Source organism: Equus przewalskii, chromosome 1, assembly GCF_037783145.1.
Source record: "Equus przewalskii isolate Varuska chromosome 1, EquPr2, whole genome shotgun sequence".
Classification (NCBI taxonomy): domain Eukaryota; kingdom Metazoa; phylum Chordata; class Mammalia; order Perissodactyla; family Equidae; genus Equus; species Equus przewalskii.
In genome coordinates this window covers 33,425,869-33,441,011 of record NC_091831.1, presented here as the reverse complement: position 1 = coordinate 33,441,011, position 15,143 = coordinate 33,425,869, and the positions used below count along the sequence as shown (strand labels likewise).

The 15,143-nt window shown below is 42.5% G+C and overlaps 1 protein-coding gene across 2 annotated transcripts in view; it reads right to left on the bottom strand.

Moving 5' to 3' along the window:
• Positions 1-5,040, bottom strand: part of ALDH18A1 (aldehyde dehydrogenase 18 family member A1) — a 44,342-nt gene extending 39,302 nt beyond the window's left edge. Inside the window, exons 1-2 of one of the 2 annotated variants that reach the window (XM_070560698.1) lie at positions 4,723-5,040; positions 1,493-1,608 (exon numbers count right to left, since the gene is read on the bottom strand). In XM_070560698.1, coding sequence (XP_070416799.1) covers positions 1,493-1,580 — 88 coding nt within the window. In that variant the 5' untranslated portion in view covers positions 1,581-1,608; positions 4,723-5,040. The remainder of the gene's footprint in view (positions 1-1,492; positions 1,609-4,722) is intronic. The other variant, XM_070560709.1, reaches the window with a different exon arrangement.
• Positions 5,041-15,143: the final 10,103 nt, after the last annotated feature.

Genomic DNA, 15,143 nt, shown 5'->3' with positions numbered 1-15,143 from the left:
AACCCAATTAAAAATGAGCAAATGACATTTCACTGAAGGGGATATACAGATGGCAAATAAGCACATGCAAAGATGTTCAACATTATTAGCCATTAGGGAAAAGCAAGTGAAAACCACGAGATATCATTACACACCTAGCAGAACGGATAAAACCAAAAAGTGACAACATCAAATGCTGGTGAGGATGAAGAGAAAGTGGATCATTCATACATTGCTGGTGTGAATGTAAAATGGTACAGCCAGTCTGCAAAAACAGTTTGGCAGTTTCTTATAAAACTACCTACCATATGATCCAGCAACTGAACTCATGGGCATTTATCTCAGACAAATGAAAACTATGTTCACACAAAATCCCGTACACGAATGTTCACAGCAGCCTTGATCACAACAGTCAAAAAACGGAACCAACCAGATATCCTTCAACGGGTGAATGGCTACACTAACTGTGATACATACCACTAAATACTATTCCATAATAAAAAGGAACCAACTGATACACACAACTTAGATGAATCTCCAGAGAATTATGCTGAGTAAAAAAAGTCACCCCCAAAGGTCACATAGTGTATGATTTCACTTATATAACATTTTTGAAATGACAAAATTATAAAAATGGAGAACACGTTAGCGGTTGGCAGGGCTTAGGGATAGGGAGGAGGGGCATAGCTGGAAAACAGTAACTTGAAGGATCCTGTAGTGACGGACATGCTCTTATCTTGACTCTATCAATGTCAATATCCTGGCTGAGATACTGGGAGAACTGGGAAAAAGGTATAATGGATCTCTCTATATTAGTTTTTAGAACTCCAAGTGAAACTACAATTATCTCAAAATTAAACACTTAATTACAAAAAAAGTAATGAACAAAAATAGTCTGTAAAAAATTTGGCAGAAATGAACATAGGTAACACTTTATTTTTTTATTTTTTTATTTTTTTTTTAAAGATTTTATTTTTTCCTTTTTCTCCCCAAAGCCTCCCGGTACATAGTTGTGTATTCTTCGTTGTGGGTTCTTCTAGTTGTGGCATGTGGGACGCTGCCTCAGCGTGGTCTGATGAGCAGTGCCATGTCCGCGCCCAGGATTCGAACTAACGAAACACTGGGCTGCCTGCAGCAGAGCGCACGAACTTAACCACTCGGCCACGGGGCCAGCCCCAGGTAACACTTTATTTTTAAAAAAATTTTTAAATTTTGTTATTTGACATTCAAAAAGCTGTACAAAATTAATGTATACGATTTGATAAGTTTGGAGATAAGTATACACATGTGAAACCACCATCACAATGTATGTCATAAACCTATCTATCACCTCCAAAAGTTCCACTTTATTGATAAATACAAACACTTAGAACACTTCACCAGTAGGCTGCTTCCTTGCTTACTGTCTTTGTCCAATTCTACCAAATTACATTTTTTTCCTCCTTTAGAACATTGTTTGAAACACACTTCTACCAAACTTCCCACATCCTTATAAGTTTCCTATGGTACATACGTGATCTGGAGAGACCTGGAGATTGGACCCAAGGCAGGAGACGCTGGCCGAAGGGCTGGAACCCAGAGCGGTAGACTTGACTCAACATGCTGCGATGCGGTGACTGAGCAAAGTATCTGCAGAATGTGTTTTTTAAAAATGAATGATGAAAAATACTAGACAATTTATTTTATTTCCCTCCACTTCCCCACACTCAAGTCTAAAAACTTGACCTTCCTGCACCACACTCCTCTGTTTTGGGGAAACTCCCACCTCCTCTGAATATAGAAAAGAGAGAAAAACAAATCTCTCCTTCCCAGGCTCCAACTCTACCCTTCCTTTCCTAGGACCGTCTTAGTTTTTACGAAAGCAAATGGCAATTAAGGATTATGAATATTTTGAGTGACAAAAAAATCTTTACGGTATAATGTTTACGTATGGATACTGAATCTTCACTACAATTCTGACACCATTAAAGAGTCTCCGACAGACCACAAACAGATCCAACATCCAATAAGCAGCCATCTCCACCTTCCTGCTATCACCTCCCAACAGAACTCTGAAAACCACATATGTGAAATGTCAGCTTGATCCTTGCTGATACGAGAAGAGGGAGGGAAGGCCAAAGGCTGCTGCCGTGTCTTTCTTCCTGCCATCCACAGGAATCAAAAGCACACCCTTCTATCCTTGGGAAGGAGTGCAAGTCGGCACATCCCATGGAGTACGTGGAGGTGAGAACATGGTGGTTGTGGGCATTTTCCCCGCCTAGGTCAAACTTGAGGCTTTAGACATAGAATAGTTTATTTCACAAAAATGTAGGGGGCTCCTTCATATATAGAGACAGAGTATAAGCCATTCATTATTGCAACTTTTTTTTCTTTTGGTGAGGAAGTCTGGCCCTGAGCTAACATCTGTGCCCATCTTCCTCTATTTTCTATGCGGGATGTCGCCGCAGCATGGCTTAACGAGCAGTGTGCAGATCTGTGCCAGGGATCCAAACCTGTCAACCCAGGACTGCTGAAGCAGAGGGAATGAACTTAACCACTATGCCACCAGGTTGACCCCTCATTATTGCACCTTTTATGCTACAGGGAAATTGCTGTTTTCGAAAGACAAGAAAAACACTGCCCCTTCTTTCCCTACAGGCTTCCTTTGAACTTTTGCTCTACGGATTGGTGGACATATTCCAAACCTCTTATATGTGACTCAAAAGACTAGCATTTAGCCCCATAGTAAAGAACAAGGAGTGGCATGTACTGCTCTTCAATTTATACTGCAAAATGCACCGAAAGGGAAGAGAAGAGATTGGCAGGATACATCTGTTGTAAAAGATATGGCATCTAACAGGCAATACAAAGTGTTAAGTGCTGTCTTTGTTGACTTCAGTGTTTGCCAGTCTGGAAGGTCCCAAGAGAAAACTATTTGCATAACAAGGAAGCCCATATGAGCCCATAGTCTACGTTTGTTGCTTACCTAAATTCTTCAGAAATTGTTGTTAAACAATTATTCACATGTGAATTCTCCAAAATACCCACAGAAGAGCCAAAAGGATAAAATACTCAAATAGTGACACTAAAATTCTAGTTCCATCTCCTTCACAATGTTCCTCAGCAACTCTTGCATTCAAAGTTGGACGTAATCCTACAGGTTAGCTTTTAACTGGTTGTGTTGCTGCTGCTTTTCCCAGCTGGATTATAAACTTCCCACTGGCAGCACAGTAAATTGGAAAATGGGTTCTGGTTGGACAGATTTGCATTTGAGCTCTGCATTTGCTAGCTGTTTGCCTTTTGAAAGGTTACTTAATCTTTCTAAGCCTCAGTTTCCTTATTTGTACATCAGGGACAATGACAGTAAGAGGACCTCAGGGGATTACTGTGAGAATTAAATGAGACAACACATGGAATGCCTGGGTACAACAGACGCTCAGTAAATGTCAGTTTTCCTCCTCCTGTCTTTTAGCCACTGATGATGTCTTACAACCGTTTCTTTCTTTCTTTTCAGGACCTGTCACAGGCACAAAGAATTCAATAAATATTCTCTGATGGTATAATCACAAATTATACTTATTGACAGTTTACCCCCTTCTTATCTAAGAGTAACTGAAAACTCTGAATGTTTAATGTCACTAAGTTATTATTAGGTTGAAGAATGACCTAGAAACCAAGCCTCCTGGCCTCTCCCCTGTACCACGCTGCCTTGACTGACTCCTCCTTCACTGCAATGGATGGTTCATCCTGCCAGAGTTTATAGTGCCCTCAAAAAGCAGACAGCTGATTCCAGGGAGCAAAGGGTCTGTGTGTCTGAGTCTAGGCTCAATGTCATCAGTAGAAAAACTTTTCCCTGTTTTGACTCAGGATGTCAAGTATCTCTTCATAGGTTCTAAACAGAAAGTCCTTATCTTACTGATTTGAACAGAGAACTGAACTTTAGTCCCAAGAAACTTCACCCCGAACACGGACTCGGTATATGATTCACCACTTAAAAACAAAGCCGCGATGTGAATCTCACCGACTCCTAGCTGCGAGAGCAGGGAAGAATGACTGGGGCGGGAGGGGGGGCGGGGAGCGGCGGGGTTGGGGGAGCGGGGCACGGGGCGACGGATCTTAGTACGCCCTGATGTGCCAGAGAGGAACTAGAATTCACAGACCGTACGCCACACTGCATCGTTAGTGAATCCCCCGGCTGCGTGGGGCCTGGTTTGGGGGACAGGATCACGAATGCCCAGGCGGACCGCGGGGGGACGGCACCCATATGTCCCCGAGAGTCGGCGTGTGGCCAGTTACAAACCGGGGTAAAAGACTACCACCGATGCAGGTGCACTGGAAGCTGGTTCCTGACTCCCGGACCGAGAAGGGGTCCGCCAAGTCTTCAAGCCTCCACCTGGACCAGTTCCTCCATTTGGGTGTACCACAGGGCGGCCAGAGAGGTCGGGCGCCCGAAGCCTCCGCAGACCCTGGGGCCTCCGCGCCCGGGCATATGGGACCGCGCCGGGGCCTTGCAGCGTGCCCGGGGCGGCCTAGCCCGCAGCCATCCCCCGGCGCGCGCCCACACTCACTCGCCGGCCGGCCCCCTGACCCCCGGCTCCTGCTGGGGCGGCACCCCCTCAGCTCCCTCGGTCGCCCACGGCCCGGCGTGCACACCTTCCCTCGCGTCGGCCCTGGCGCCGTATCAGCCCCTGCAGAGGCACCAGCGCCGCCCCATCCCGGCCATGCCTGCCGCCATCCCCGCCATCCCCGCCGCTAGCCGCGTACCTGCTTCACCGCCGCCGCCCGGTCCAGCCACTGCTCGGTGCAGCCGCCTTGCCCACACTCCACGCCGGCTGATTCTAGCGCCGGCTTGCTCGCCTTTTTCTTCCGTCCACGTCCCGCAAGATGACGTTACGTCAGCGGCGTTGGAGTAACCCAGGCCGCGGGGCCTCCGCTGTTGACGTGGGGCGAGGAGTCGGCCCGGAGCTGCGCCGCGGCAACTGCGTAGGCGCCTTCCGAGAATCCCGTCTGCGCTCCACGTGGCGGGCCCCGCCCGCCCAGGCCCGGGCAGGCGCCGGAGGCCGGGCTCGATCTCTACGGGATAACGTCCACGTCCCGGGAGGGGACGGGGGCCAAAGAAAGTGTCCAAGAGCCGCTCGGTCGGGCCTTCCAGGGAGGCAGTAAAGATGCTTGGAGCCCTCAGCTGCTGGTAGATTCCATAAGGTGTTTGTCAGTGTTGATTATATATCCCAGGCCCCCCTCGGAAATAGGTTGGATCGATTTACACATATTTACAGAGCCCTCACTCCTGGCAAACTTCAGCTGTTTAAATGGGAAAATTTTGGCACTGTGATAAAATTATTTGCCCCCTAGTCGTCTGGAGGTTTCCCCAAGTGTTCTAGCCCAACTGTCATTCAGCAAGGGCATTGGTGAGAATATCGCATTTAAGAATAGTTGTATTTACTCCCTGACAATTGGAACTATTCCGAAGGTGAATGCAGATCCACCCTTAAAATTAGAGCTCAGACGCTCTCCCTCTTTCCTACTTGCTGTGTTTTCCTCAAAGGGCACGTCCCTGCATAAGCACAAACATAGTGCTGGGCACATGGGAGGAGGGGGGTACAGCACTCGAGTGGAAGTCGCGTCAGGAAGGCAGTCTTGCCCCTTCTGTGGTAGTCCCTGAGAACACTGCTGAGCCTACTTATTCATTCCTTCACTCATTAAAGATTGGCTACTTTATGTGCCAGGCATTCTCTAGGTGTGGAGGAAGAAATTGTCCTCTCCTAGACAGATATGTGAGCAAATGATTACAACATAATGTGAATAATGCTAGAGGACGGGGTGCCTGGGGATTCAGGCAAGGCTTTATTTTTATTTTTTGTGTGTGTGAAGCTATGTGACACAGACTTTAATTCTTAATCATAAAGGAAAATTTTAAATGCATTTTCAGTGTTCCACTTATACTTTTAAAACAACTGCTGTCACTTAAAACTAAAGAATGGTAATCAGAGCAAAATTAGGATAAAATTTTCCATCCAGCTTATTTTGTGTGGAGAATTTTGACTTTGTGCAATTCAAGACTTATGTCAGTGGGCTTTCACAAATGTCAAAATTATCAAATCATGTAATGAGATTTATAATAATGTCTTCATTCAGAGTTCAATAAGCTGTTTTCCAGCTGCCAAGTTTCTGGAATTGGACTTTTCTTTGAACTTTGAAAAATTTTGCCCATTTCAAAGAGTCCATATTCTATTTCATACTAAGTTTCTGTGCCAAGATTGCTGTTCTTTCTAGCTTCTCCATCAACTAATATTTCTTTACGCAAAGTCTATAAAATCCCATAAATGAAGCTCTTCAGTTTTTTTTTCTTTTTTCCCCCAGCTTTATTGAGGTATAATTGACAAATAAAAATTGTTTATATTTAAAATGTACACCATAATATATTCCGAATTCTGTGTAGATTACATCATGTTCACCACCGAGAAACTAATTATAGTCCATCCCCTCTCATATGAGCCTCATCACCCTTTTGCCCTTACCCCTACTTCCCCCATGGTAACCACCAATCCATTCTCCATTGCTATGTGTTTGTTTGTCGTTGTTTTTATCTTCTACTTATGAGTGAGATCATACGGTATTTGACTTTCTCCCTCTGACTTATTTCACTCAGCATAATACCCTCAAGGTCCATCCATGTTGTCACAAATGGCCGGATTTCATCATTTCTTATGGCTGAGTAGTATTCCATCGTGTATAAATACCACAACTTCTTTATCCATTCGTCCCTTGATGGGTACCTAGGTTTCTTCCAAGTCTTGGCTATGGTATATAATGCTGCAATGAACACAGGGGTGCAGGTATCTTTATGCCTTTGTGTTATCAAGTTCTTTGGATAAATACCCAGCAGTGGGATAGCTGGATCATATGGTAGAGCTAGTCTTAATTTTCTGAGGAAACTCCATACTGCTTTCCATAAGGCTGCACCAGTTTGCACTGCCACCAGCAGTAAACAAGAGTTCCCTTCTCTCCAATCCTCTCCAACATTTGTTGTTTCCTGTCTTGTTAATTATAGCCATTCTGACCGGAGTGAGGTGATACCTCATTGTAGTTTTGATTTGCATTTCCCTGATAGCTAATGATGTTGAGCATCTTTTCATATGCCTGTTGGCCATCCGTATATCTTCTTTGGAGAGATCTCTGCTCAGATCTTTTGCTCATTTTTTAATTGGGTTGTTGGTTTTTTGGTTGTTGAGCTGTATGAGTTCTTTGTATATTTTGGATATTAACCCCTTATCTGATATATGGTTTGCAAATATCTTCTCCCAATTGTTAGGTTGTCTTTTTGTTTTGTTGATGGTTTCCTTTGCTGTGCAGAAGGTTTTTAGTTTGATGTAGTCCCATTTGTTCATTTTTTCTTTTGTTTCCTTTGCCCGGTCAGACATGGGACTTGAAAATATGCTGCTAAGACCGATGTCAAAGAGCATACTACCTATGTTTTCTTCTAGAAGTTTCATGGTTTCGGGTCTTACATTCAAGTCTTTAATCCATTTTGAGTTGATTTTTGTGCATGGTGTAAGGGAATGGTCTACTTTCATTCTTTTGCATGTGGCTGTCCAGTTTTCCCAGCACCATTTATTGAAGAGACTCTCCTTTCTCCATCCTATGCTCTTGACTCCCTTGCCAACTATTACCTGTCCATAAATCTGGGTTTATTTCTGGGCTCTCGATTCTGCTCCATTGATCTCTGTGTCTGCTTTTGTGCCAGTACCATGCTGTTTTTGTTACTATGGCTTTGTAGTATATTTTGAAATCAGGGAGTGTGATACCTCCAGCTTTGTTCTTTTTTCTCAGGAATCCTTTGGCTATTTGGGGTCTTTTGTTGTTTCATATAAATTTGAGGATTCTTTGTTCTATTTCTGTGAAAAATCTTGTTGGAACTTTGATAGGGATTGTATTGAATCTATAGATTGCTTTAGGAAGTATGGACATTTTAATGATGTTAATTCTTCTAATCCAACAGCACGGAATATCTTCCCATTTCTTTGCATCTTCTTTGATTTCTTTCAACAATGTTTTATAGTTTTCGGTGTACAGATCTTTCACCTCTTTGGTTAAGTTTATTCCCAGGTATTTTATTCTTTTTGTTGCAATTGTAAATTGGATTGTATTTGTAGTTTCTCTTTCTGCTACATCGGTGTTAGTGTATAGAAATGCAATCGATTTTTGTATGTTGATTTTGTATCCCGCAACTTGACTGTATTCCTTTATTGTTTCTAAAAGTTTTTTAGTGGATTCTTTAGGGTTTTCTATATATAAAATCATGTGATCTGCAAAGAGTGACAGTTTCACTTCTTCTTTTCCAATGTGGATCCCTTTTATTTCTTTTTCTTGCCTGATTGCTCTGGCTAGGACTTCCAATACTATGTTAAATAAGAGTGGTGACACTGGGCATTCTTGTCTGGTTCCTGTTCTTAGAGGGATAGCTGTCAGTTTTTCTCCATTGAAAATGATATTTGCTGTGGGTTTGTCATATATGGTCTTTATTATGTTGAGGTATTTTCCTTCTCTACCCATTTTATTCAGAGTTTTTATCATAAATGGATGCTGTATCTTGTCAAATGCTTTCTCTGCATCTATTGAGATGATCATGTGATTCTGATTCTTCATTTTGTTAATGTGGTGTATCACGTTGATAGATTTGCACATGTTGAACCATCCCTGCATCCCTGGAATGAAACCCACTTGATCATGATGTATGATCTTTTTAATGTATTGTTGTATTCAATTTGCTAGTATTTTGTTGAGGATTTTTGCATTGATGTTCATCAGTGATATTAGCCTGTAATTTTCTTTTTTTGTGTTGTCCTTGTCTGGTTTTGGTATCAGGATAATGTTGGCTTCGTAGAATGAGTTAGGAAGCCACCCCTCCTCTTTGATTTTTTGGAAGAGTTTGAGAAGGATAGGTATTAAGTCTTCTTTGAATGTTTGGTAGAATTCACCAGGGAAGCCTTCTGGTCCTGGACTTTTATTTTTTGGGAGGTTTTGATTGCTGTTTCAATCTCCTTTCTGGTGATCGGTCTATTCAAATTTTCTACATCTTCTTGGTCCAATTTTGGAAGGTTGTATGTTTCTAAGAATTTATCCATTTCTTCTAGATTATCCAGTTTTTGGCATATAGCTTTTCATAGTATTCTCTTATTATCGTTTGTATTTCTGAAGCGTCCGTTGTAATCTCTCCTCTTTCATTTCTGATTTTATTTATTTGAGCATTCTTTTTTTCTTGGTGAGTCTAGCTAAGGATTTGTCAATTTTGTTTATCTTTTCAAAGAACCAGCTCTTGGTTTCATTAATTTTTTCTATTTTTTTTTACTCTCCATTTCATTTATTTCTGCTCTGATTTTTATTATTTCCTTCCTTCTGCTGATTTTGGGCTTTGTTTATTGTTCTTTTTCCAGTACCTTTAGATGTGCTTTTAGATTCTCTATTTGGGATTTTTCTTCTTTGTTGAGGTAGGCCTGAACTGCTATAAACTTCCCTCTTAGAACTGCTTTTGCTGTATCCCACAGATTTTGGCATGTTGTATTTTCATTTGTCTCCAGGAATTTTTTTATTTCTCCTTTGATTTCTTCATTGACCCAATCGTTGTTCAGTAGCATTTTGTTTAATCTCCACATTTTTGTGGCTTTTCTGGTTTTCTTCCTGTAGTTGATTTCTATTTTAATACCTTTGTGGTCAGAAAAGATGCATCGTATTACTTCGATCTTCTTAAATTTGTTGAGACTTGTTTTGTGTCCTAATATGTGATCAATCCTGGAGAATGTTCCATGTGCATTTGAAAAGAATGTGTATTCTGTGGTTTTTGGATGGAATGTTCTGTATATATCTACTAAGTCCTTCTGGTCTAATGTGTCCTTTAAGGGCAGTGTTTCCTCATTGATCTTCTGTTTGGATGGTCTATCCATTGGTGTAAGTGGAGTGTTCAAGTCCCCTACTATTATTGTGTTACTGACTATTTCTCCTTTTATGTCTGTTAATAATTGCTTTATATATTTAGGTGCTCATATGTTGGGTGCATAGATATTTACAAGTGTTATATTTTCTTGTTGGATTGTTCCCTTTATCATTATGTAGTGCCCATCTTTGTCTCTTGTTACAGTTTTTGTTTTAAAGTCTATTTTGTCTGATATAAGTATTGCTACTCCCACTTTCTTTTCTCTGCCATTTGCATGGAATATCTTTTTCCATCCTTTCACTTTGAGTTTGTGTCTTTAGCTCTGAAGTGTGTCTCTTGTATGCAGCATATACATGAGTCTTGTTTTTTTTTATCCAATTGGCCACCCTATGGCATTTGATTGGAGCATTTAGTCCATTGACGTTTAAAGTAGCTATTGATAAATGTGTGTTTATTGCCATTTTGTTACTTTTTTTTCTGGGTGTTTTAGTAGTTCTCTGTTCCTGTCTTTTTCTCTTGCTCTCTTTCCTTGTGATTTGATAGCTATCTTTAGTAATACACTTGATTTCTTTTGTCTTACTTTTTTCCTTGCTTATTATATATTTCTGATTTGTGATTACCATGAGGATCCTATTTAATACTCTGTGTATATCACAGTCTGTATCAAGTTGATAGACTCTTTAGCTTGAGCTCTTTCTAAAAGCTCTACTTTTTCACTCCCCTCCTCCCACATTTTATGTTTTTCAAATCATATATTGTCTCTTGTTTAGTGTGTGTCCATCCATTACTCTCTTATCATTGAAAGAGGTGATTTTACTACATTTGTCTTTTAATCTTCATATCATCTTCACAGGTAGTTAATCTGCTAGCTTTACTATATTTTTACCTTTCCAAGTGATTTTATTGCCTGTTTTTTGTTGTTGTTGTTGTTTTGTTTTTTTGATAATTTTTTAAAATCTCTATTTGTGGTCATTGCTTTTCCACTTAAATAAGTCCCTTCAGCATTTCTTGTAGAACTGGTTTCTTGGTAATAAACTCCTTTAATTTTTGCTTGTCTGGGAAGCTCTTTATCTCTCCTTCCGATCTGAATGACAGCCTTGATGGATAGAATCTTCTTGGCTGTAGGTTTTTTCCTTTTAGCACTTTAAATACATTGTGCCATTCTGTTCTCGCCTGTAGGGTCTCGGCTGAGAAGTCCTCTGATAGCCTGATGGGCTTCCCTTTATTTGTCACTTGTGGCCTTTCTCTTGCTGCTTTTAGGATTCTCTCTTTATCCTTAATTTTGGACATTTTAATCACAATATATTTTGGTGTGGGCCTCTTTGGGCTTATCTTGTTTGGAGCTCTCTGTGCTTCCTGAAGTTGGATGTCTGTTTCCTTCCTCAGATTAGGAAAATTTTCATCTATTATTTCATCAAATAAATTTTCTGTCCTTTTGTCTCTCTCTTCTTCTTCTGGGACACCTAGAATCCAAATGTTAGCATGCTTGATATTGTCCCAGAGTTCCCTTAGACTGTTCCCGTTCTAATTCTTTTTTCTGTTCTGCTTGGGTGATTTCCTCTAGTCTTTCGTCTAGCTTGCTGATCCGTTCTTCTGCATCATCTACTCTGCTATTGAGTCCCTCTAGTGAATTTCTCATTTCCCGTATTGTATTCTTCATTCCTGATATTTTTTTACCTTCCAGTTCTTTACTGATGTGTTCACTGTGTTCATCCAGTCTTCTCCCCATATCTGTGAGTGTCCTCATGATATTTTGTTTGAACTCTGTCGAGTAGGTCACTTATTTCTGTTTCATTTAGTCCTTTTTCTGTGGTTTTGTCCTGTTCCCTTGCTTGGAAAGTATTCCTTTGTCTCCTCATTATGCTGCTTTCCTTGTGCTTATTTCTATGTATTAGGTGAGTTGGCTCTGTCTCCTGATCTTGGAGAAGTGGCCTTATGTATGAGATGCCTTATGAGGCCCAGCAGTGTGCTTCCCTCTTGTCACCAGTCCAGGAGATCCAGGAGTGACCCCTTTGTGGGCTACTTGTGTCCTTCTGCTGTGGCAGGGTTTCTCCCACTGCAGGTACCCAGGGAGTCTGGTCTTTCCTTCCCTGGCCAGCTGTTTTTAAATCCGGTTTGGGGAGCCTCAGCACTGTTGGCTACAATGTCTATCAGCACACTCCTATTGCAATTTTCCTCTTAATTGGGTTGGTACCCAGTGTTGCTGGTTGCTAGGCTCAGGGGTTTACAGTTGCTATAGGCCTCAGGCCTACAAGGCTGTTGTCAGTTCTCTTAGGAGTGCAGCTGAGTGGGGCTGGCCCTAGGCACAGGAACACTCAATTGTTTCAGGTTTTGGAACGTGGGGCTGATCCTTTTTATGGCTATTTGTGAAGCACAGGTCTTCTGCCACTGATAAGCCTCACCCCCAACAGGATCACACACACTGTCAACACAGTCCTGTTCCATGCAAACTTCTCAACCCCCTGAAGCGTACCCCGACGCCACACTGCAGAGGCCCCCACCTCTCCACCAATGTCCCCCACAGTTCACCTGGTCCTCACACAGGCCCTGCCCCACAGAGGCAGACACCCTTGCTTGCCTATAGAGGACCAAGGCACCAAGTCAATGCAGGCTGAAAAGTAGCCTGAGGGCTTGCTGTTAGGTGGGGCCAGTCCCTAGGGTGGGTTGCCTGCCCTGGCTGAACTGGATTAAATCTGTGCTCTAGTGGGCGTGGCAGGCCCCTAGGCTAACAGGCCCAGGGATGAACCTCAATGGCACCCACCGGGGTCTGTGTCAGCACGCCTGGACCAGTTCAGAACAATGGCCCCACCAATGTCTCAGTCTCAGGAGAGGTCCTTCCTCTCACCAAGACGCCCCCAGAGCCCACCAGGTGAGTCTCGTTTCACCAAAGGACAGTCAGCCTTCTCTCTGGTGATTTTAGTTTGCTGCGATGAGTGAGATTGTATGTGGGCCCTTTAAGACCTGGGTCTTTTGGGCTTTTGGCAGATAGCTTTTCTGGGGGTGTCCTCGCTGCAGTTAATAGCCAGGAAAGCCAGGCAGTAAGACCCCCTATTTCAGTTGGGCTGAGTCTGAAGGATGCTTATAGCAGTATTGGACCCTGCTCACGACCTCATTCCCCCAGGGAGGGCTCGTACCTTAGGGTAGCTCCTGCCTGGCCAGCTGAGAAGCTCCGCTGCTCCCAAAGGTGGCTTTTTTCCTCTCCAGTAGGAATTTCTGCCTCTTCCACCTTAGTCAGGACTGTCCTTTGTTGTGGGGGTTCTTTTTATCCAGTTTTCAGTTTTCTCTCCAGGGTAATTTTTCCAAAAATAGTTGTAACCTGGTTGTGTTCGTGGGAGGAGATGAGTTCAGAGTCTGCTTATGCCGCCATCTTAATTCGTAAGTCCCAGGCAAGGCTTTGAAAAGAGAGTAGACATTTGAATTGTGCTTTGAAGGACAGAGAGTAAGTAGTTCACCTAGAAGAGGGGAGCAGGATCATATGAGGAAGAGGGAATGGAAAATGCAGAGACATGAGACACCCTATGAGAAAAGGCTGCATGTGGGACAAGACAGAAGAGGTGTTTGGTTGGGGAGCCACCTTGCAGAAGGGTTTCTGTGCCATGCTAAAGATTTTGAAATTTATCATCCACAAAGATAGAGAATCATGACTTTTAAAGTGCTGGAATGGCATGATCAGATTTGTGTGTTAGAAATCAGTAAAGATGAGTAGAAGCTGGGAGGTTGGTTAGCCTATCACCAAGGCCCAAGTAAGAAATGATGGCTGGAAAACAGGCACCAGCAGGGGGCATGGGGAGCATAAAGGAGGGAGAGCTGACAGTACTTAGTACTTGAAAGTGGGAGGGTGAGAGAAGAGGAGGGGTACTTGCAAATCTGGTGGTGCTACAATACAGTGAGTTAGAAAATAGATGAGAGGAGCAGTTCTTTTGGGTGAAGGATGAGAACATTGAGAATGTGTTAAGTTTTGAGCCCTTTGGGTTTGAAGTAGGGTGGGGGTACAAAAGAAATAAGACTGCCCTCCAGGAGTTTCACCTGGTACCTCAGCTTTTCTTTTAAGATTCTCACCATGAACTTAGGACAAATTAGGTAACGGTGGGTATAGCTAAAGCCACAAGGGATAGAGGTCTTCTCTACTCAAGTCTTCTTCTGTTCTTAATGTGGTCTTGACCCGCACATCACCTTATGGTGACTGCTCGTCTGCCTTCCCTGCTAGAACATAAGCTCCTGAGAGCAGGGAAGTATATTCCTTGCACATAACAGACACTCAATAAATATTTGATAAATGAATTTAATTTCTTTGGGCTTAGTTTTCTCAAACAAGGAATGGGCTGATAACACCATCCTTGTGTATTCATAGGGTTAAGCGGATCAAAATGAAAATCCTTTAACATTGTACATTTTCTATTTTATTACTGTTATTTTTATTACTATTTTACTTTTAATATTCTATTCCACCAATAAGGAGAAAGGAGTGAGATTTGTGACTATGGATTGGGAAAAAGCAAATACCAGAAATATAAGCTAGTTTGCCCTACCACAGAAATCAAGGAAATAATTCAGTCATGGTATCTTTCCTGCATGATTAAAAAAAAAATTGTGATTCTTTTTTGATTGGAGGGATTTAACTTTTGTCTCAGGAAATAGAAACAGGCCTGGGTGTGACCAGAAAGTCACGTGGGACGTGGACTATTTAGACTTGGACTATAAGAATGCAGGTTTGAGGACTGTTTCTTTATATGCTATAGGGTACTAGGTTTAAGTTATCTTAGTCTCAGGTTCTATAATTGTTCATAACAGAAACTCATCCAAACAAAGCAATTTACTGGGAGTAACTTATAGTCTCCAAGAGCAGGAGGTAAGATCGGATCTCATAAGAGGTGGGTACAAGGAACTGGAAGTTAGGAACCAAGACTCTCTTCCACCTCTGGGTCTCTTATTTACACTTCTGTCTGCACATCTGCTTCTTTTTACACCCCCCTCCCCCTTAAGTTAGACTCTTCATTAGTGAACATTTGGTGGAAAATGGCTTCCTCAGGCCTAAAATATCCTTAGTTGGTGCCTACTCCCGACTGACTTCTAGTCTTGGTCCCAGTTCCAAATTCCTAGGGGGGGGAAATCATCCCAGCCTAACTTGGTTCAGGACTCCACTTCTGGTCTAGTCAGCTGTGGCAGGGAGAGGCGGGGTCATGCAGGTAATGTGAACATGGAGGCTGGGCCCACCCCTTCAGCAGAGCCGTGAGTGACAGGAATTCTCAGAGAA